This window comes from Labeo rohita, chromosome 7, assembly GCF_022985175.1.
Source record: "Labeo rohita strain BAU-BD-2019 chromosome 7, IGBB_LRoh.1.0, whole genome shotgun sequence".
Classification (NCBI taxonomy): domain Eukaryota; kingdom Metazoa; phylum Chordata; class Actinopteri; order Cypriniformes; family Cyprinidae; genus Labeo; species Labeo rohita.
The window spans coordinates 17,493,967-17,517,095 of NC_066875.1; the positions used below are offsets into that span (position 1 = coordinate 17,493,967).

Genomic DNA, 23,129 nt, shown 5'->3' on the forward strand with positions numbered 1-23,129 from the left:
CATGAGTAAAGTAAAGGACTTTGTGAGACTTGGGTTCTACTCAAACAATGCCCTTGTGTGAATATTCGTAACACTGCTTTTCCTTTTACACTGCCAGATTTTTGCCCATTCACACAGATGTTTCAATGAGCTCAAGAGGAGAAAATCTTTACTTTATTACATCCAAGGGGCATCTGAAATGTTCTCAGCATAGCTTTGAAACATGTTTTGAGTCTTAAAGGGGTCATCGGATGCCCATTTTCCACAAGTTGATATGATTCTTTAGGCTCTTAGTGAAAAGTTTATAATATGCTTTGGTTAAAAATTCTCAATGGTAGTGTAAAACAACACCCTTTTTACCTTGTCAAAATAAGCTCTGCAAAAATCATCCCATTCTGCAGTATTGCCCCGCCCCTCTCTTCTTTCTGCTGCTCTGAGAGATTATTTACTTTAACTAGCATGTTATTAGGAAATGTGATTGCAGAGATTCATAAAAAAAACCTTATACTCACTTCTGCTGTAGGTGAAGCTGGATCACGAATGATTTGCATGAACATAGACACATGTATGTAGATCGGGAAGCGCATTCCCTTCACAAACAAATGTAATCCACTGCATCTTCAGTGACTCAGATGTCAGGAGTAAATGACGACCACTATGTTCATTATTACATCCTGCAACACAACACCTCAATCGCTCAGTCGGAGATATTCTTGTCGAACTTACATCCCTGCTACAGCATCAAAACAATGGAGGTTGGACTGTTACAGCTAAACTGAGGTAAGACGCTCATGTTAATCAACTATCGTGGGAGCAGCCTCTGTCGGTCTGACGCCACACCGACAGGCATCTGAAAATGGCTCGATTTGAAAAAGGGGATATTATTTTTAGAGATTAATTAAAAACCACCGCATGGATTTTTATCATTTTAGGGCAGATTTGTACACTGCCGACACACATTAATGTTCAAACAACATGTAAAAGTGAACTTTGCATCCGATGACCCCTTTAAGACTATTGTCCCTGGAGAAGCTGAAAAGGCAAGAGTTTGCTGAAACCTCAAATAAACACACACACAAACACACACAGAGTTCATGCGCAATTGCAGCAATAAAAATACACTAAGTTATAACATATAAGAAGAACATAAAAACATTGTGTCAAAGGGACAAACCAGACACTCTGTCAAGAAAAGTCTCATAAAAGTGTGGATAAGTGCGTGTCTGGGGCCCTGCACGTACATATGTTCAAGTGTTCCTAGTTTAGCCTGCTCTCATTCTCATCCCAGCCGCTCTCCTGAGACATCAGCTTCAAGTTTCTAAGAATGCTTTGCTTATTTGTTTACTGATGACCGGGAACATCAAACAGACATGTTTCTCTTTTCTACAGCTGAGGAGAGCCAATCACAGGGGACAACTGTGGTTGGTTTAAAGGTCTCCCTGGTCACTGGAGGAGGGTGGGATGCAAAGTTCTTGAGGAGGTTGGAGGGACAGCTGGATGAATGAATGACTGACACGCCATTCAACCCATTACTTGAAATATTTTAACCAGCTTTGAAATAGAAAAAGTAATTCCATCTGTGGAAATGGTATTCAATTTATTGTGTAGACTGGGTGATATCTGGGCCTGGTGTTTGTGTTTGGTGGGTTTCTGGTTGTTGTCATGGTGATTACCTTTGATGGTGCTGATGACCCTCTCCAGATGCTGGCTCTCGTTGCGGTCGGGTCGGCAGCTCGGGCTGATCTCCAGGGAATAATCCGGGCCGTATTCAGTGAAGTACTGGATTAGAGATAAACAAAGCAAAAGACAAAACATACTTCAAGTCACTATTACTTGAAGTGATAATTCTTTACCACAGCACTTCATAACACAGAACACAAAAGAAAAACGTACTTTCTCATAAACAAAAACGGTTGAAGTGTTCTTCAAAAAGTCTTCTTTTCCTATACACTACCAGTCAAAATTTTTGAACAGTAAGATCTTTAATGTTTTTAAGTCTCTTCTACTTTCAGGATTCTTTGATGAGTAGAACGATCCAAAGATCAGTGTTTATCTGAAATGAAAAGCTTTTGTAATATTACATACTATGCCATTCAAAAGCTTGGAGTCAGCATGGGAGGGTGGGAATTAAACAAATTAATACTTTTATTTAGCAAGGATGCTTTAAATTGATCAAAAGTGCTCATAAAGACATTTATAACGTTACAAAAGAATTTTCAGATAAATGCTGTTCTTCTAAACTTTCTATTCATCAAAGAAACCTGCAAAAATTCTACTCAGCTGTTTTCAACATGATAATAATAATAAATGTTGGTAACACTTTAGTATAGTGACCAATTCCCTGGAGATGTTTTTTTTAAAACATCAAATCAGATTATTAGAATGATTTCTGAAGAATCATGTGACTGGAGTAATGATGCTAAATATTCAGCTTTGAAATCACAAGAATATATTACATTTTAAAATATACTCAAATAGAAAACAGTTATTTAAAATAGTAAAAATATTTCAAAAGTTTTGTGTTTTTGCTGTACTTTGGATCAAATAAATGCAGGCTTGGAAAAAGAGACTTCTTTAAAAAAAAAAACATTAAAAATCTTACTGTTCAAAAACTTCTGACTCGTAGTGTATGCTCCACAGAAGAAAGGTGGAACAATGTGAGGGCAAGTGTATAATGACAGAATGTTCATTTTTGTCCATTTAATTAAATATTATGTGGAACTAGATGTGTTATTCATACTCTCAAAGAAAGTGCAAACCAACATTTCTCCAGCGAGGGCAGATATCTACTAATAACAGTTTTACTAAATGAACTTTTAAAGTTATTATCGCAATAAAAGGTATCTTTTCCATGTTAACTAGCTGTGACAGCGACAAGTGAAATTTGTATTTTACAAACAGTTTCTATTTCTGCGTCAATGCGGACATACAAACTATGACAATTATAATCCCAGGTACTGATTATGTGCTTTATTCAGTGTTACAAGTGTCTAATGTGAGTTCGAATATTATATTGCGTGAAATTTATAGCCATATTGAAATCTCAAAAATACATGTAAGCAAACATATACGTTAAAACCGTAAACTCAATGTGAACCAACAAGTGTTTTCCACGACAGTCATTAAGTATGTGGTTTTATTAATGTTAAAGAGGTTTAAAATGTATTAATTAGATTATAAACTTGTCCATTTCGTTAGGAGTGCAGTGCGCTTCTCGTTCTGAAGGGCTGTGATATTTCAGTAATTCTGTCTCATCGCACTGTTGTGTCACGTCTGGTGTGGACAGCCAAATTGCTTGTCGCTGGAATCTTGTTGTATCGTGTGTAGTAACACCGTAGGACATGGTGTTAGTTCACCCAAAAAATGAAAATTCTGTCAATTACTCACCCTCATGTCGTTCCAAATTAAGAAGACCTTCATTTATCTACAGAACACAAATTAAGATATTTTTGATGAAAAATGACCCTGCATAGACAGCAGCGCAACAGAAAATAGTCCATGTGACATCAGTGGTTCAACCGTAATGTTATGAAACTACGAGAATACTTCTTGTGTGCAAAGAAAAACAAAAATAACAACTTTAATTAATTTCTTCTCTTCTGTCTTTCAGTCTTTCCTCGAAGACTGACACAGAAGAGAAAAAAATTGTTGAATAAAGTCATTATTTTTGTTTTACTTGCACACAAAATTATTCTCGCTTCATAACATTAAAGTTAAACCACTGATGTCACATGGACTATTTTAACGATGTCCTTACTATATTTCTGGGTCTTGAACGTGTCAGTTGCATTGCTGTCTATGCAGGGTCAGAAAGCTCTTGGATTTCATCGAAAATATACAATTTGTATTCCCAAGATAAACAAAGTTCTTACGGGTTCGGAATGACATCAGGGTGAGCAATTAATGACAGAATTTTCATTTTTGGGTCAACTATGCCTTTAATGTGATCTAAGTTTCCTTCAATAAAACAAGCCCTGTTTTTTGTGAGATTTTTCTCAGCTAGAAAGCAGCATATACTTAAGTAAATCTGGGAAGGTTTAGTCATACTTTCACATTCTTCCAAACACACACACACACACAAATATACATCAACTTGCTGGATAGCTGTGCTCAGTCTATCACAGTGTTCTGACCCATGGATTCAGAGGGCAAGCCAAAAAACAGTTAAAGTTTCCCCTATCATGAACTGCATCTGAAATACAATTAGTGATGCATTATGATTTTGAAATGGAAACTGTAGGGACTGGCCAAAAAGACAGCCAGGCAAGTTGCCTTGCTCATATGAACAAAACACTGTCTGCATTGTGCTGGTAAAGTATCTGGTGTTTAAATTGAAGAAAGAGATCAGATTTGGTTGTATGTGTGTTACATGCATTAGCTCAACTCTGTTTTCAATTACTCGTCTTTTGTTTATCCGGCTTACCTCCGGTCCCAATGCGCTCCAACATGTTAGGGATTACACAACATGAGTCTGTGAATGTGTGCAGTCTCGCATGTTGTGAACACCTAAGAAATGTGTAAATAGGATGCACTTACACGTTGTTTTGTGCACACACAATTAGTTAGATTATGCTGTTAGTAAGCATTCACACACGGGACACCACAGCATGCCACTTGTTTTCCCATGAACTCTACTTTTCCCAAGCAAGCTAATCTGAAACAGCACTATCCACAGCTCTGTTGCATTGTTTGGTTTGGACCACACTAAGATCAGGTTGAAACTTTGGGTTAGTTCACCCAAAAATAAAAATTCTGTCATTAATTACTCATACTGTTAAAAACCCATAGGACTTTTGTTTATCTTCGAAACAAATGAAGACATTTTTAATGAACCCTGAGAGATTTCAGTCCATTAAAAAACCATTCCATCATATCTCTGATGCTTCAAAATGCATAAAAACAGTGTATAATCCATTTGAACTAATGTCATATTTTTATTTTTGGGTGAACTTTCCTTTTAACTTTTGTCATGATTAAGAAAAATGATGTCAGATAAAATTAGACAACACAGAACAAGGTCAGTAACTCCCTCCTCAACAGGGCAGACTAAGAAAAAAAAACAAAAAAACAATAATGATCCACTATCCAAGTCAAAATATGACGTGACACTTCATTGTCTCCAAGTGTCCGATCATAACGGTGAGTTTAGGTTTCATCTCTTGACCTTTTGAACTTTAACCCCTTAACTATCAACACCACCCAACATTCATTATGGACTTCCCCAAAGCTCATTTCCAGCATTTATTCCACTCCGGAATTCTGGGAGCCAGCTACTTCCCAGACGCAACGACACAGAAAGTCCCACCCACAGAAGAAGATACAGAGGCCACGCTAATTATTACTGTTATGGCGTCACAAGTTTTCTTGAAGATGAAGAGATTGGAGAGGTTAACAAACACCTGAAGGCCTGTTGCCTTCTCTTGGTAAGCTTTTTGAAATCATATGAAGTCAAAATATTCACTAAATCACTAAACACAGCCTGTTTTTTTATTATTATCTTAAGTCAATAACATGGGCGGACAAACAGCATTGAGTCTGTCTGAAACGCTTCCCTTCTAGATCGGTCAGTACGTGCCGGCGGTAATGAGCCAAACCCGTGCTGACAGTCTGTCTGTCTCGCACTTTACAGTGAAGTACCAGACCTGGTTCAAAGGGCAAAACCACAGACAATGCAAACATAACACTGCTGGCACTCACAACATCCTGTTGAATTTGCTGTGAAAAAGTTGGCAGCCAGGGAGAACTTGTGTACGTGCATTAAAAAAAAGATTTCATAAATAACATCACATCTTGACATAGAAGAAACTAAACCAGTTGAACTGTGATGGCGAACTACCCTACTGTGCATTATGGGTCCATACAAATCAATATGCAAGGCACCTTGCATTCACACATCTTTACTTTTCTCAATCCACACACAAGTCCTCTAAAAGCTCTGCGCTGTCTGTCCCTGTTCTTCCCAGTGGGGTCTTCACCCCCTCCTCAAGTTATTCAAACAGGACAGAAGACCTTACAAATCACTTTGGCACTGTTTGACTAGCGTATCCACAGCTGTCATCTTGAGATTGTGTTCATGTTAGCTGGCAGAGCTCATTATTGAACGATACACCTGCGTAGGCACCTGTAAACTTTGTGGGTAAGTGCTTGAGAACATGGGTGGAGTAATTTGGTTACTGGTATGTTGAAGTTTGTCTACAAGAGAGACTGTTTGTACAATTGGGGGAAGTGATGCAGATTGTCCATTCCTTGTAACCCCCCTCCAAATTCTTATGTGAAATGGAGTTAAATAAAAGAAGAACCAGAGAGAGGGAGGATCTGTCGTCTATCTGGCTGACAGACTGCAGGGGGGAAACAGAGCTCTGGGTGTTTGTTATTTCATTGGGCTGTGCTGAAAATAACTTGGCAGAAACAAGTGAAAAGAAGTTTTCATAAAAAGGAGAGGATGTACAGATGTTGACTGGCCACAGAGCAGCGAGGGCCGTTTCCACCCGTGGGCCAAGCAGAGTCCCTGACAGCACTCAAACAAAAACACAGCAAATTTCCTACCACATGCTGATAAGATTTGACCAGAACAAAGCCACACTTTCCTAGTCTAGCCAAACTGGCCATCAACAGGAACTTTTGCAGATTGAACACTTTCCTGTTCTCTTAACCAATACAGATGGTGTTAAATGTACTGTAGAGTTCACCCAAAACTACAATTATGTTATTATTTACTCAACCTCATGTCATTCCATATTTGTATGACAAGATATTCTGAAGAATGCTGGTAACTAAAGTGTTTTGGTGGCCATATTCTTAAAGGGGTCATCGGATGCCCATTTTCCACAAGTTGGTGTGATTCTTTAGGCTCTTAATGAAAAGTCTATAATATACTTTGATTAAAAATTCTCAATGGTAGTGTAAAACAACACCCTTTTACCTTGTCAAAATGAGCTCTGCAAAAATTCTGAGGGGATTGTTCCTTTAAATGCAAATGAGCCATTAAACTTGCTAATTAGCACGTTATTAGGAAAGGCGATCACAAAGATTCATAAAAAACCCTAATACTCACTTCTGCTGTAAGTGAAGCTGGATCACAAATGATTAGTGCAAACATAGACGGATATATTTAGATTGCGAGCTGCATTCTCTTCACAAACAAACGTAATCCACTGCATCGTCAGCGGCTCAGATGTCGGGAGTAAATGACGACCACTATGTTTATTATTACATCCAGCAACAAACACCTCAAACGCTCAATCGGAGATATTCTTGTCTAACTTACATCCCTGCTCTGGCATCGAAACAATGGAGGTCGGACTGTTACAGCTGATCTGAGGTAAGACACTCATGTCAATCAACTACCGTGGGAGTGGCCTCTGTCGGTGTGACACCACACCAAGAATAGTATCTGAGAATAGCTCAATTTGAAAAACGGCTCGATTTGAAAAATGTGTGCCAACACACATTAATGTCCAAACAACATGAAAAAGTGAACTTTGCATCCGATGACCCCTTTAAAATAACATATGGTAATTACTGCTGTCAAAATTATCACGTTAACACAGGGGAATCATTTTTCCAGTTTAACGGCATTAAAAACATTTAACGCAGTTAACGCAGGGGCGGGGCTATAGGGTTGCCCACCCCACTCACAAACTTTATTTGTTTATTTAGTCGGAGAACGTCTTTACGACCACATCTAATGGAAGACTTTTCAGACACGCACTCCAACCTCACTTCAGCGCCAGGTGCTTGTCAAACGAATGCAGGAAAGGTACAGATGATGAGGAAGCTTCTGTAGAACAACAGGCCATATGTCAGTAAAAATGAATCTACCTGTCCTGTCAGCTGTTATACTGTGCTCGTGGCACACACGCTTTAGTTACCACGTACAAATGTGGCAGTGCATGCTGTAGCCTGTATCATTTTTATATGAAAGCACAAATGAAACTACGAGAATTAGTTCAGACCCGCGTCACTTTCAGCAGCGGTCGCTCTTAAAGTGATAGTAGCCAAATAACCTAAAACCCAGCTGCTGTGATTTCTATTAAATTGAGAACAAAAAGGGGGGGGATTCATCTATAATTAATTTAGTATTTAGTGTTTGATAACATTATTCAATTTCTGTATATTTCCTACTTGCTGAAGGGCACAGGTAAATAATGGTTTATGTGAAGATTGTTTTAAGTTCACTTAAATTAGAAGTTATTTTTAATGTCTAATAAATGTTACAATTGATAGCTCTCAATTATACTGTAATGTTGAATGGCTAGAGTCAATGATTAAATACTAGGAAAAAAAGAACAATTTCCTAGAGACATCAGTAATATTGGTAACAGTGACCTTCAGTCAAAAAAATTACAAAATTGAATGTGAAATTATTCCAATAAAAAAGTAAATTTAAAAACTTAACATTAGGTGGGATTAATCATTTCATTTCAGGAAAAAATGTAGCATGCATATTACTAGCATTTTGGTTGTTTATTAGTACTTGTAGGCACATATTAATGCCTTATTCTACATGACCACATTCTAGATTCCTTATACCAATACCTAATACCAATACCTAAACTTAACATCTTACTTAATAGTGAATATGTGTTCCCTATTTTTAAGTGTAACCAAAGATAGTTTAATAAGTGTTTTTTAAGTTACAATGAAGAATGCAAGGCATATAGGTTTGGAACTACATGAATTTCATATTTGGGGAAACTATCCCTTTAACTTTTTCTATAACACAGCTATTTAGATTTTTGCCTGTAATCAACAATGCCAAGTTATCAACTGTACAATCATTATTCTGTGTTTTAGCATTTCTATTAGAAGTCTAAGAATCTATAACTCTAAGAATCATAGACAAAAAAAAGTTCTGCAACACCTGTTCACCTTTTAAGACAACATCCACTCTCTTACAGTAGGTGTTACTTATAGAAAAGCAAACATATTACAGCTAAACAAATTGTTTCTATGCAATATTCATATTTCCAACATCCATTCTTATTTTTGATTTCACAATGGTGTTTTTTCAAACACTCTTTAAAGACTTAATATGTATTTTCAAATATTTTTTACACCAATACGTTTCAATTTTAAAACATGTCAAGCCAGAAAAAAATAGTGGCTGAAAGGGTTTACTGTTGTTTTGCAGTTCAATCTGTTTTACTCCACTTCTAAAATAAACATTTCCTGATAATTCACTCACCTCCATGTCATCCAAGATGTTCATGTCTTTCTTTTTTCAGTCACAAAGAAATTCATTTTTTTGAGGAAAACATTCCAGGATTTTTTTTCCATATAGTGGACTTCAGTGGTGCTCAACGGATTGAAGGTTAAAAATGCAGTTTCAGTACAGCTTCAAAGGGCTCCACATGATCCCAGCCAAGGAATAAGGGTCTTATCTAGCAAAACGATCGTTTTTTTTCTAAAACAATTTACAATTTATAATCTTTTTAACCTTAATGCTAATCTTGTCTAGCTCTGCGATGCGCATGCGTACTTTGTGCACTCCAGATTCAAGACATTTCAACTCATTTTCCCCTCCACCGTCAAAATCGCCCTACATCGCTGCAGAAGTACCGACCCAGTGTTTACAAAGTGAACATGCAAAGAAGATCAAACGCCCTTTACATAAAAGGTAAAACAGCAACGTAGGATGATTTTGAAGTTGGAGGAGAAAATGAGATTGGAGTTTTTCAACCTACCCCTTTCCATCTTGAACCGGAGTGCATAGAATATGCATGCGCAATGCAAAACTAGACAAGCATTTGAGCATTTGAGGTTTAAAAGTGTATAAACATAATTTTTTAAAGATAATGACCAATCGTTTCGCCAGATAAGACCCTTATTCCTCAGCGGGGATCATGTAGAGCCCTTTGAAGCTTTACTGAAACGGCATTTTTAACCTTCAATCCACTTTAATCTCACCATTGAAGTCTACTATATGGAGAAAAATCCTGGAATGTTTTACTCAATTTCTTTGCGACTAAAAAAAGAAAGACATGAACATATTGGATGACATGGGGGTGAGTACATTATCAGGAACTTTTTTATTCTGGAAGTGGAGTAATCCTTTAAGCATTTTTATTGTGCACATTGTATTTAAATAGTCAAGTTTCTTTGTTATTTCAAAAAAACTTTTGCCAAAAAAAACTTTTCATAATGAGCACAACACTAAAGTCTGCTTAGCTTCTCAACCTGTATTTGTAATGTAATTCAGTACCATAACAATCAACTATGATCAAGCTTCAGCAGTTTGTGATATGAAAAATTTTATACCTCATATGCAAAGTTCCAGCTCAATCAATACAGTGAGTTTAAGGCAGGAGTGATTTATTGAATAATTACAGTCGGGCACAACAAAAGATGTGTCTGGGAAACCTCTCTGGAATTCCATTTGGTGTTATTAGTGGCACAAAGATTACACACTTCGCCTTTACACAACAACTTTAATTACATACTTCCCAGTGACACAACAACTTTAATGCCACAGCCTCTCAGAGACTTGTGTGTCTCATGATACTAGTCACCCTAAAGGGTGAATAATTCAATTCTTCTGTTGCTAACTGTGTGTCCAGAGATGCACATCATCTCAATCATGCCTAGGTTTGTGCTATGATTTGATCAAATCTGCTGAGATCGAAAAAAGATGTATTGTTGGCGCAAAAGGGTCTTAAAAAAGTATCTGGATCGACACACCGTTGTCTTGCATTAAAAGGAGACGACGGTGCCTGTAATGCCAACAATGGCGTTTATTTAGACCAATATCAGGGCTGTCTTGGCCCAAGCACAGCACAAGCTTTTCCAATTCATCAGCTTCTTAAAGAGAAACAATTCAGGTCTAAATAAAAGCCTCTGCATTTTTTCTCCCTTGTGAGAGGACTGTCTATATTAGCCTCACTTTTTCATCTCTCTGTGTCTGTGACAGGGCCTGAATGAGCTCGTTGTATGCCTCCACTCCAGTCTGTCTTCATTGTTTGCAGTCCTGGCAGGGCAGAACCCAGACTGAGCCGCCTCAGAGTCTCAGCAGCTGGACCGGCTCGAGGGGAGAGAGAGAGAAAGAGAGAGAGCGAGATTGCACAGGTACAAAGTGCTTCTTGTTCCACCTCTCGTTTCCCAGCTTCTTCTATGCAGCAATACTCTTCTATCTTTTTTATACCCTCATTGGTGGATGCCTCTCTGTCTTTTAACAGCCTTATCGCTCTCTTTCTGCCTCTCTCTCTCCCAGCTTTGTCTTTATGGACTCACACTACAGTTAAATAGTGTTTTGTTTGGCCGGGATGGACACACAATAACAGTGCTGGTAAGGAGATGGGGGTTCCTCTCTCTAAGAGGGGACGAGAGAATGTTTCATGCTTTGAAAAGCCGATGGAGGGGACAATGAAGGAAAAGAAGCTATAGAGAGAAAGAAGAGGAATGAGAAGGAGATGAGAAGAAGGGGGAGAAGGAGTGGTGGTCCTGAAGCTCGAAATATGCTGTGGAACAGCAGATTTCGGCAGAGTTCTTAGAGAGGGTTCGTATGGACATCGTACGGAGAACATAATGTCTGAGACCAAATGTATGCTTAAAGCATTATAGAGAATAGAACAGAATAGAATAAAATAGAATAATCGGGGGGAAGAACACCACACCATGTGCACTGCATTGTGCTGAACTATGAATACCAAAAGTTATAAGGCTTAAAGGGTAAAGGTTTTAAATTACAAAATGTTATACAAAACAGTTTTGGTAAAAATGTTGCCAAAAAAGTGTTGAAAGAGTGAAAGCATTGCCAAGATTCTGCATTACCGCCCATTTGTCAATGATTTTAGGATACTTTTTGTAAAGTACTGACTGATTATCTGACCTGAACTGGGTGAAGTGGACAAACACTCTGAAAGGAATAGCGAAAAGTTTTCAATACAAGTCACAATGAACAATAAGCGCTTTGACCAACACTGACAAACAGACCTGAATGGACTCTGCATCACCCAAAAAAGCGAAGAGAGCAGAACCAGAATTTAACAAGGATTTCCAAACACATTATAAAAATCATATTATTTACTACTACTATTTTATATTTTCCCACATATTTCACAACAATGAATCAATCAATCAATACATAAGGTAAACATGGAAAAATATACACAGTTTAAAAGTTGGGGTGAGTAAGACTATTTTTTTTAAGAAACAAACATTTTTATTCAGCAGAGATGCATTAAACTGATCAAACCTGAGAGTAAAGACTTTCATAATATTATAAAAGATCATTTTTTTAAATAGATGCTGTTATTTTGAACATTCTATTAGTTTCCACAAAAATATTAAGCAGCACAACCCGTTTTCAATTTTGATAATTATAAGAAATGCTTCATGAGCATCAAATCAGCATACTGGAATAATTTCTGAAGGATCATGTGACACTGAAGACTGGAGTAATGATGCTGAAAATTTAGATTTGTGTCACAAGAATAAATTTTAAAATTTATTCAAATAGTTTGTTTGTGTGTATTTGAACTCCTTCCAGCAATGACTGTATGATTTTGAGATCCATCTTTTCACAATAAGGAGAACTGAGGAACTCATATGTAACTATTACAGAAGGTTCAAACGCTCACTGATGCTCCAGAAGGAAAAACAATGCATTAAAAGCTGGGGGGTGAAAACTTTTGAACAGAATGAAGACGTACTTTGTTTTGTTTTCCACAAATACCATATTTTTTCATTTAGTACTGCCCTTCAGAAGATACTTGTTTCCCAGAAGACAAAATAAGTTACATTTACCATGATCTTCAAATTCAAAAAGTTTTCAACCCCCCGGCTCTTAATGCATCATAATCCCTTCTGGAGTATCAGTGAGCGTTTGAACCGTCTGTAATAGTTGCATATGAGTCCCTCAGTTGTCCTCACTGATGGATACACAAAAAACTCTGAAAAACTAAAGCATTTAAAGGATGTTTCGGAAGAACCCACACAGCAGTGGATCATTCAAGTAGCAACACGGTATTAAGAATCAAGCATATGTAAACTTTTGAACAAGTCATTTTTATAAATTCAACTATTATTTTCTTGTGGTTTGACAGCCACTGCAACACTGTAATTTGATAAAACTATGGCACTATGTGTTTTTTTTTTATCTATATTATCAACCAGGAAGTCCATTTATTTTACTAAAAACACTGGAAATGTAAAGCATCGATCCAGTTGGGGGTTCAGGAAAACGGTGGACAACTAAATGGTGAAGTTAGTCCCAGCAGGGCGCCACTGATTTCTAAAGCCAATTACAGTTTACCATCATTACATAATAATATTGTAACCTGTAGTGCTATGTTTTTGTTGTTGCTGTTGTTTTGAAACAAGGCAGTACAGTATTTTGCAAGTTGTCCTACAGAAAAACAAAATCTTTGATTAACAAGTTTTAAAGAATTCCAGAGAGCTCAAATCTCTTCAGCTGTATTAATCATCATCACAATAATCACTGTCGTTAACGAACACCCTGACAGTTATCTACGCTGCTTTATTTTGGTTGCTTGCCCTGTTGAGTGGTCAAAGGTCAGCATGACGCAGGAGGTCATGTCAGCTGAAACAATGGCATCTTTTATTGCGGTGACCATGAAAGCGCTCTCTATAAACATTAAAAGACCTTCTTTGTGAGTTGGAAGAAAAGAGAGATATCAAACTCTCCCAGACCAACCAGAAGGCCTTTCCAGCCCTTCATCTCTCCTCAGAAGCTTCTCAAAAAAGCATGAAAAAGCTCGTAAAAGGGCTCACTCAGAATTGGGTACACACATTCTCTTTCTCTAAGGAAAGAGAAAGAGGAGAGAGGGGGCATAAACAGTTGAAGAAAGAAAAGCACAAGTCCCTCTCAGTCAACCGGTAGGGACAGAGTAGTATTGTTAAGACCCCTTCACTGGTGTGCACACGCACACTCCCCCTCCCTGCTCCTGAATCACATGAAAACAAACCCGGTTATTGAGAGGTGCTTGGACATCTCTGATTAGACCGGGTGACTCAGCAGGAATGGAAGAGGAAGAGGAGGAGAGAGTGGAGTTTTATACAGCTGCTGAAAGAAGAGAGGGAACGGGTCTCACCTCGTGGTCCGGGATCTCAGAAGACAGAGTCTGCCCTAGGACAGTTCCCGTTAGATAGGTCCAGCAGCGGGCAGTATTGGCAAGGTTATAGCCGCCTGAGAAGGACAGAGAGACGCAGATTTGTATACGCAGAGAGCAAAAGAGAGAGAGAAGGGGGATTGAAGTCAGCAAAAGGGCTTCATTGTACTAGTGTAATTACTACCTTTCATCTAGAGCTTGGCTAGGCAGGTCTGCAGCTTAGAGCTCATTTCAAAATGGGCTAAAATCACAAAAGTTCACTTTCTTCTCTCAGCCCAACCCCCCCTGGCCGTAACAACACACTAATAAACTTTTTGGCCCAGTCAGAAAGCTGGCAACAAGGACAGAAGATGTAGTTGTCAGTGTTAAGGCATGGAGGGAGAAGAAATGAGGCAGCGCTGCTGAAACTGTCTGTCGATTTATGTTTTTTTAAAAGGATAGTTCAGCCAAAAAGAAAATTCTGTCATCACTTACTCACACTCACGTTGTTCAAAATGCATGACATCTTCAAAACAAAAATGAAGATACATTTAATAATCTCTCATAATTTTTGCCCATCCACTGAAAGTCAGTGCAATCAAAACTTCAATACAGTGCCTTGCAAAAGTATTCATACCCCTTCATGTTTTGTTGTTGCTGCCATAAAACTGAAATAAGTACATTGCATAAGCATCATACCCTTAACTCAGTTCTTTTGCACCTCAGCACCTTTACAGCCTCAAGTCTTTTTGGGTATGATGCAACAAGCTTTGCAAATAAGAATTTGGTAATTATCTGCCATTCTTCTCCACTCAAGGACATTCACAGTGTGCCTAGGATCATTGTCCTGTTGGAAGGTGAACCTTCTGCCCAGTCTGAGGATCTGAATGCTCTGGAAAAGGTTTTCATTAAGGCTATCTCAACATTTTGATGCAATGCATGAATAAAAGCAGAAATTAAATTTGTTCTTCATATAAAACAAACATGTCTCTTCAGTGAATATTCAAAAATCTTCATTTGTGTTCAAAAGATTAACGAAAGTCTTAAGGGTTTGGAATGACATAAGGGTGAGTAAATGATGACAGAATTTTCATTTTTGGAAGTGTAATACAATTCAACAAAAACAATGACACAAACCTCCTCCTAGAAGCAGAGTGGGTAACTCCCAGTCCAGTATATAGTTCAGACATTTTCCAACTCCAATGGGAGTCATATTAAAGGAGCACATGGGGTCACCAGCCATGGTGTCTGCTCCAAGCTGCATCACAACTGCTTCAGGATTAAACAGAGCTTTGACTTCCTGCATCACACTAAGAGAAAACCCCAAAAAAGAAATAATGTCTATGTTTAAATGACACTAAACCATGGAGACAAACAAAACATTGCAAGAAACTTGATTAGATGGCTGGTTACTGGATCTTTACAGACCTAGTGAAGGTCTGGCAGTAGCGATCATCACGGATGCCATCCTCAAGAGGGACGTTAACAGCGTACCAGCGTCCTTTACCAAGTCCAGTGTCAGACACATCACCTGTGCCTGTGAAAGAAATTATAATGACAGCCTAAAGTTGGTCTCTTTGAAGGTCATTCATATGATTGCTAGAACTGATTATTGTTCAAAAGTTTGGGGTCAGTAAGATCTTTTTTGAAGGAATTATTCATTTTATTTAGCAAGAATTCATTAATTTGATTAAAAGTGACAATAAAGACATTATAAAAAATATATTTTAAATAAAACCAGTTTCTTAAAACTTTCATCAAAAAACGGTTTCCACGTCAGTGCCAATAGCCTTATGGTTAGCGCATCGACATATAGCGTCATTGCGCTGCGGGCGACCCGACTTCGAATCCCGGCTCGTCGCCCTTTCCCGACCCCACCCCCCTTTCTCTCTCCCACTTCGCTTCCTGTCCATCTCAAATAAACGCATAAATACGCCAGAAATAAATCTTTAAAAAAAAAAAAAAAATGGTTTCCACCAAAATAATAAAGTTTTTAACTGTTTCCTACACTGATGATAAGACATGCAGCAAATCAGCATATTAGAATCATTTCTGAAAGATCATGTGAAAATTTAGCATTGCCATCACAAAACATTTTTACATTCACAAACATTATTAAATATACAAAAATAGAAAACAGTTATTTTACTGTATTTTTGATCAAATGAGAATGTGCTTAGCAAGTGGACGGGCTAATAAAAAACGTTTTTTTTTAAATTTACTCAAAAAACAATTATTGTGCAGATGCAAATGCAGTAGACGAGATGATTCCGCTTCTGGCCAAATTGGGTTATTTTTACAGATAGTCTAATTTTATTGTGTTTTACTCAATTCAGTCAGGTTTCCACTATAAGCATATGAATCGAATGCTAATAATTTAATTTAATGTTAAAGGATTACTCCACTTCCAAAATAAAAATTTCCTGATAATTTACTTACACCCATGTCATCCAAGATGTTCATGTCTTTTGAGGAAAACATTCCAGGATTTTTCTCTATATAGTGGACTTCAATGGTGTTTGAGCGGCAAAACGATCGGTTATTTTCTAAAAAGATAGTAGGTCGAAAAACTCCCAACTAATTTTCTCCTCCAACTTCAAAATCATCCTACATCGCCGCAAGAGTACCAACCCAGTGTTTACAAAGTGATAGGAGGTCAAACACCCTTTACAAAAAAGGTAAAACACTGGTAGGACTATTATGAAGTTGGAGGAGAAAATGAGATGGGAGTTTTTCGACATACCCTATCTTAAACAGGAGTGCACAGAGTACGCATGTGCATCGCAGAGCTAGACAAGACAAGCATTTGTGGTTAAAAGTGTATAAATATATATAAGATAATGACCGATCGTTTTGCTAGACAAGACCCTTATTCCTCGGATGGGATCATGTAGAGCCCTTTGAAGCTGCACTGAAACAGCATTTTTAGCGTTCAATCCATTGAGCACAAATGAAGTCCATTATATGAAGAAAAATCCTGGAATGTTTTCCTTAAAAAACTTATTTGCGACTGAAGAAAGAAAGACATGAACATCTTGGATAACATGGGGATAAATTAAATTAATAAAGTAAATTATCAGGAAATTTCTATTCTGGAAGTGGAGTAATCCTTTAAGAAAACCTATTCCAAGAGCGTCCAAGATTCTGAATACGTAATTTGTGAAGATCACTTGGCAACTGTGTGTGGCAAACACAATCCATTAATAAATCAAGTAAATAATGATTAAATCGCACTACATCTTGCCTTCATAGAGCATTCGCCCAGCTACCTTTCCAAGCGCTATTGTTAAACTACTGAAGGGGCTCTCACAGCCTCCAAGAAGCCACAGAGCTCCAGTCTCCGTTATCAGCTGGGTAATCAGACTCTGGGCGCTGGAGTGGAGCCTGCAGCTCCAGCTCTGGCATGGCTTGAAACATGACTGTCAATTAAGGGAATTAAAAGACGTGCTGGTCTTCACTGAGGCGTAGAGGCATGCTGAACTAACCTGGGAAGAAGCCAGGGGAGAACTTGTGCAGAGACACTGTCATAACTTTAGAGGTGAAGCTGAAAGCATCCTCCACACCTGGAAGGGAAACAATGCAGAAGTCCACTTAAAGGGAAGGATATTAAATCAGGTCTGAGTAAAAGCTTACAGGAAATGTCCCTTTTCCACTGATGGATTTGAGAAACAACCTGAACTGACAACAAATGAATACAAACAAGTTAAACATCTGAGTTAATGACAAATAAAATATTCCACAACAGAAAAAACGACTGGTTATAAAACTTTCTAAGAACGGTTAAATTATATGACATTTTTAAAGATTTTCAGACCATAAGACACAGTCATAAGTGTCTGAAGTGGTGTTTTCACCATATGACTTTAATTTGGTGGAAAAGGTTTTTTAAATATTTATTTTTGTTAAAATATTATGCAATAACTAACAAGGTTTTCTATTTTCTTTTTCTTTTTTTTTAAACTTTAAATGAGACTTTTTTTTTTACTGTCTCCCCACCCCTCCTAAAAAAAAAAAATATTTCGAAAACGCTCATCATAGAAAAGGTGCATTTAAATCATTGTACGCATGATTTTTTTTTTTTTTTTTTTGTATTTTTAAATAATTTCGATTGAAAATGAGTGATGTCTCTGACCCATCTAATATTTGCTCTTGGTGCTAATGTGGATTTGGAAGTCTGATCTGAATCTAAAGCCAATTTGTGGACTATTTGTGGAAAAGAAGGATGTTTAATGCTATTAACAACAACAGGCTGTTACGGTTATTGTTATGGAAGTGTTATTACCATCTCCATGGTGAAGGTCCACATCCACATAGAGAACTCTCTCATACTTTTCGCGCAGTTTGAGGATTCCAAGAACAGCGTCATTCACATAACAGAACCCAGATGCCTCGTCCCTTATATAACAACACATATTCAATCAGCTGTTCCAGTGACCCACTGAACAATGTCCGACACATACATAAACATGCATCTACAATAAACAAACACGTTCGACAAAAACTCAGCTTGTTTAACAAGCTTTTGCGAACAAATTGTAACCTCAGAATTTGAACTTAAACTGTAAACCATGCAGATCTTCCTAGTACTTATGCTAAAGATGCCACTGGCATCTCAATGATTGATGTGGATGTGAAACACAAGAGGGTGGGCACAAGGCCTGTTGTGCCGTATTACTTCTTGGCGTGATGCCACCCTCCGGCCCAGTTGATGGACACATCACACTTTCCATCCAGCAGATTCTGGGCAGCAGTCAGAGTGGCTCCTCCGACGGCAGCGGCGTAATCAAAAATACCCTCCACCACTGGACAGTCATAACCTGAACAAAAGAAAGCGACAAGAGGGGGGTTTGATAGCACAGAGGGACAATGGGATGGGATGTAGAGAGGAAAGTGAGAGGAAAGATAGTGACAGAGAGGGAGAGTGAGAAAGAACAATAAACACTGAGCTACATTAAAATAGATCCTCTGGCAAGAGCTTTGTTTCCCCCTCAAAAACAATAACACCATTCTCCATCCCTGGAGATTAGTATGAAGTGTCAGTTTGTCAGGCGTTTAAATTACACATGGCCGTGATCCAGTACAAAAATTAAACACTGACTGTAATAACTGGAATGTCTGAGAAAGAATTCAAGTGTAATACTGCCCACTGCTGTAAGCAAGAGGGAACTGCATGCACTATCACAAGGGACCCTACTAGCTTGGCTAAAAGTGTATGGACACCTCCTTCTAATTCGAAGGGTTTTAAACATGGCCCTTGAGCACTTGCAGGGGGACAAAAGGGGGAGCTACGCTACCAGTCAAAAGTTTTTGAACAGTAAGATTTTTAATGTTTTTTTAAAAAAGTCTGCTCCACAAGCCTGCATTTATTTAATTCAAAACAGTGCTAAAGTAGTAATACTGTGAAATGTTTTATTATTTACTATAACTGCTTTCTATCTGAATATAATTTAAATGAAAATTTTTGTAATTTATTCCTGTGATCAAAGCTCATTTTCAGCATCATTACTCCAGTCTTCAGTGTCACATGATCCTTCAGAAATCATTCTAATATGCTGATTTGATGTTCTAGAAACATTAATTATTATTATCAATATTTTAAAACATATTTAAAACTATTCTTTTATAAACAGAAAGAGCCAAAGATCAGCATATAAATAGTTCAATTAAAACACTTTAATAATTAATAATTATACACTATACCATTCAAAGGTTGGAGTCAGTATAATTTTTTTTTCTTGATAAGAAATCATAGAAATTAATACTGTTATTTGGCAAGAATGCTTCAATTGATCAAAAGTAATGATAAAGACATTTATAATGTTTCAAAAGATTTCTATTTCAGATAAATTATGCTATTGAAGAAACCTAAAAGATTCTACTCAGCTGTTTTTAACATAATTATAAATGTTTTTGAACAGCAAATCAGAATATTACAATGATTTCTGAAGGATCATGTGACTGGAGTAATGATGCTAAAAATTCAGCTTGGAATAAATTACATTTTAAAATATATTCAAATAGAAATCAGTTACTTTAAAAAGTAGACTTGACTATCTTTTAACTGCTACAGTCTTTAACAGTAAGAAATACAAAATACAAAAAATGAAAAGGAGCATCATTTTGTAAGACAAACCAATTGTTCAATTATCAAAAGATAATAGTCAGAGGTCCCCTTTATGTACAGCAGGTGCCCCCTACAGTACATATATTTGCTTATCTTAATAACAGATTAACTAAGATATTAACACATTAAACTGGAAGTGTCAAAAGAAAAAAAAAATGAACTGATTATGTGTTTTTCTTTCTTTCTTTCTTTTTTTTTTTTTTTTTTTTTTTTTACATTAAATACAAACAGTTCTAGATAATATATATAGCATTTTTTTTTAATATAGTTTTTTTTTTTATCTCATCTTTTTAATTTAAATTGTACCTTGCAGCCCCCTTGGAAGTTTGCTGAGGCCCCCTGGAATTCTCTGCAAAGCTGCTATATAACAATATTTACATTATTATCAGTAAATATCACTAAAGGTTTATTAAGTTTATTAGTGTGTAAAATATATATATATATATATATTTTTTTTTAATTGAAATATTATTATATATTAATAATAATAATAATAATATTAATAGAATTTAGCAAAAAAAAAAAAAAAAAAAAAAAAAAAACATTATGAAAACCGTAAAAACCAAAACATAATTATTCTTTATCCTAGAGTATTTTTTTTTTTTGCTACATCAAAATATACAGCTTGTGCTCTTATGTCTGAAGAGGAGGAAGTTCCTGCAACCAACATTTAGTGGAAAGCCTTCCCAGAAGAATGGAAGCTGCTGGGAAAGGAAATCCTTATTTATACTCACGATTACTGTACATACTTTGGCCATGTAGTAGAGTAATCACAGGCCTAATCATCTGAATACAAGTTTTTAAAACACATCTCACCCAGTCCAAAGTCAACAGACTGAGGGTCATCATTGTCCCCATCCTGGCTGATCTTGTGCAGGTGCTGTAGGTAAGAGTCTGTGTGAAACACGGCCATCTCCTCTATTGAAGCCACATGTGGCTTCACCACCCTAAAAACAGACACACAAAACAATTTCAACAACATAAACATTATTTGCATACTAAAAAATACATATTTAATACTAAGAAACCGCATAATCTTGACACACCTCACGTATTTTAATAAGCCATACGCCTCAATCAATGAATGCACCATACTCGCCTGTGAGAGAAAGAGAGAAGTAAAGAAAACCAACCATATACTCATTTATTAGGGATGGGCGATACCTCGTATTTTATTTTCGATCCGATACCGATATTTTCAAGCCAAGTATCATCGATACCAATACCGATACTGATACCTCTAAACTACATTGAGCTTTTAAATTATTTAAAGAATAAAATCAGTAATTATACTTACTTAACATTATATTTGAAAGTCATGTGTTTTAAACATTTCATTTTTTTTTTGTGTATAACACTGTCAGAAAACTAAAATTTTGTATTTTAGCTCTTTACTGGGCAGTAACCTCAAAGGTGCACCTTTCTTTACCCCTAAAAGCCAGGGAGCACACTAGTACCATACAAGTACACACGCATTAAGGGTAGATACGGTGTACCTTGGAGGGTACCTGATGAAAAACAACCATGGTGTTACATAAGTACTAAAATGTATAATAATAATAATAATAATTAGTAGTAGTATTATTAATTATTATTACCATGATGCACAAATTGTTTCTTACAGACAGCAATTACAGGATATAACAACCAATTTGAACTTTAACAACCAGTTTAAATAAATTTACTTACACAAACTAGCCTAGTTAAAATAAATATTTCACATACACTATACTGTTCAAAAGTCTGAGGTCAGTACAACTTTGTAATGTGTCAAGGCTGCACTTATTTGAACAACAACAACAACAAACAGTAAAAACAGCAAGATTGGGAAAATGAACAATTAAAATAACTATTTTCTATTTGTAATGTAACTATTTGTAATATATTTTGAAAAATGTAATTTAAAAAGCATCTGTGATCAAAGCTGATTTTTTTTACATCATTACTCCACTCTTGAGTGTCACATGATCCTTCAGAAATCATTCTAATATACTTTGCTACTCAAGAAACATTTTTTTAAATAATGCTTTATTATTTCAATGCAATGAGAAGAAGAGGAAGAAATATCATTTCTGATTATTATCAATGTTGAATGAAGCGTCAGCAGCGAACGCTATGTGTGATCGATTGGTTCTGTCTTACAGCATTTGCTTGTATTCCGATGAGCAGGAGAAATAGTTCTGTCCTACACAATAACTCGGTAATAGTCTGTTGTTCCTCTTAGAGGTTTATTTTATGCACCAAACTTCTTGTAAAATAAATAAAATTAATGGTTAAAAATGCACTTTAGAATCGATATTTTTATGTGAGGATCGATCCTTTCGATACAACGTCAGTATCGGAAGTATCGATATTTCAGGATCGATCCGCCCATCCCTATCATTTATACTTTACGCATTCAAACAATTACAATAATTCCGTGTTGGTTCCCCTGAGGCTGTGATGGTTTCAGAAAATACATTCAGGGATGTGTTTCCATACATTGAATGGTACTAATTGATTAAAACACTCATGTAGCGTGGTGTTTATGTGATAATCCACGGCAATTCCCTCTCATGTTCGTGTCTCTACATATAATTCAGTATGAAGCATCTGCATGAAGCCAGAGGTGTGTTGTGTTTGGGAGAGTGTGAAGTAAAGTGCAGTTCTTCTCACCCGGTTTGGCACTTTAGACAGTGAGTCGCATGTCTGGATGTACTCCGGACTGTAAACATACACCACGCTGCGATTTTTGCTTTTATCATCATTACTCTCGCTTTTGTCACTCATTTAAAATCAAACTATTAAAATCAAAGCACCTCATAAATCGATACAGAGCCTATCGGTGCGCTCTGACTGTTCCGACAATGAACGTTACAACAACAAACGTCCGTTATTTCAAAATAAAAGTCCGCATTTTAAAACAAGAACTTCTGCTCTCGTCAATATATTGTAATTACGTTTGTCAAGATAATGTGCTGTTTTTGGCTTGTCTTTTG

The 23,129-nt window shown here is 36.8% G+C and overlaps 1 protein-coding gene across 2 annotated transcripts in view; it reads right to left on the reverse strand.

Moving 5' to 3' along the window:
• hdac8 (histone deacetylase 8) overlaps positions 1 to 23,004 on the reverse strand; it is a 30,262-nt gene extending 7,258 nt beyond the window's left edge. The window contains exons 1-10 of one of the 2 annotated variants that reach the window (XM_051115894.1): positions 22,807 to 23,004; positions 21,198 to 21,250; positions 20,968 to 21,098; positions 18,703 to 18,844; positions 18,310 to 18,422; positions 17,513 to 17,590; positions 15,456 to 15,564; positions 15,165 to 15,337; positions 14,031 to 14,125; positions 1,653 to 1,758 (exon numbers count right to left, since the gene is read on the reverse strand). In XM_051115894.1, coding sequence (XP_050971851.1) covers positions 1,653 to 1,758; positions 14,031 to 14,125; positions 15,165 to 15,337; positions 15,456 to 15,564; positions 17,513 to 17,590; positions 18,310 to 18,422; positions 18,703 to 18,844; positions 20,968 to 21,098; positions 21,198 to 21,250; positions 22,807 to 22,920 — 1,114 coding nt within the window. In that variant the 5' untranslated portion in view covers positions 22,921 to 23,004. The remainder of the gene's footprint in view (positions 1 to 1,652; positions 1,759 to 14,030; positions 14,126 to 15,164; positions 15,338 to 15,455; positions 15,565 to 17,512; positions 17,591 to 18,309; positions 18,423 to 18,702; positions 18,845 to 20,967; positions 21,099 to 21,197; positions 21,251 to 22,806) is intronic. The other variant, XM_051115895.1, reaches the window with a different exon arrangement.
• Positions 23,005 to 23,129: the final 125 nt, after the last annotated feature.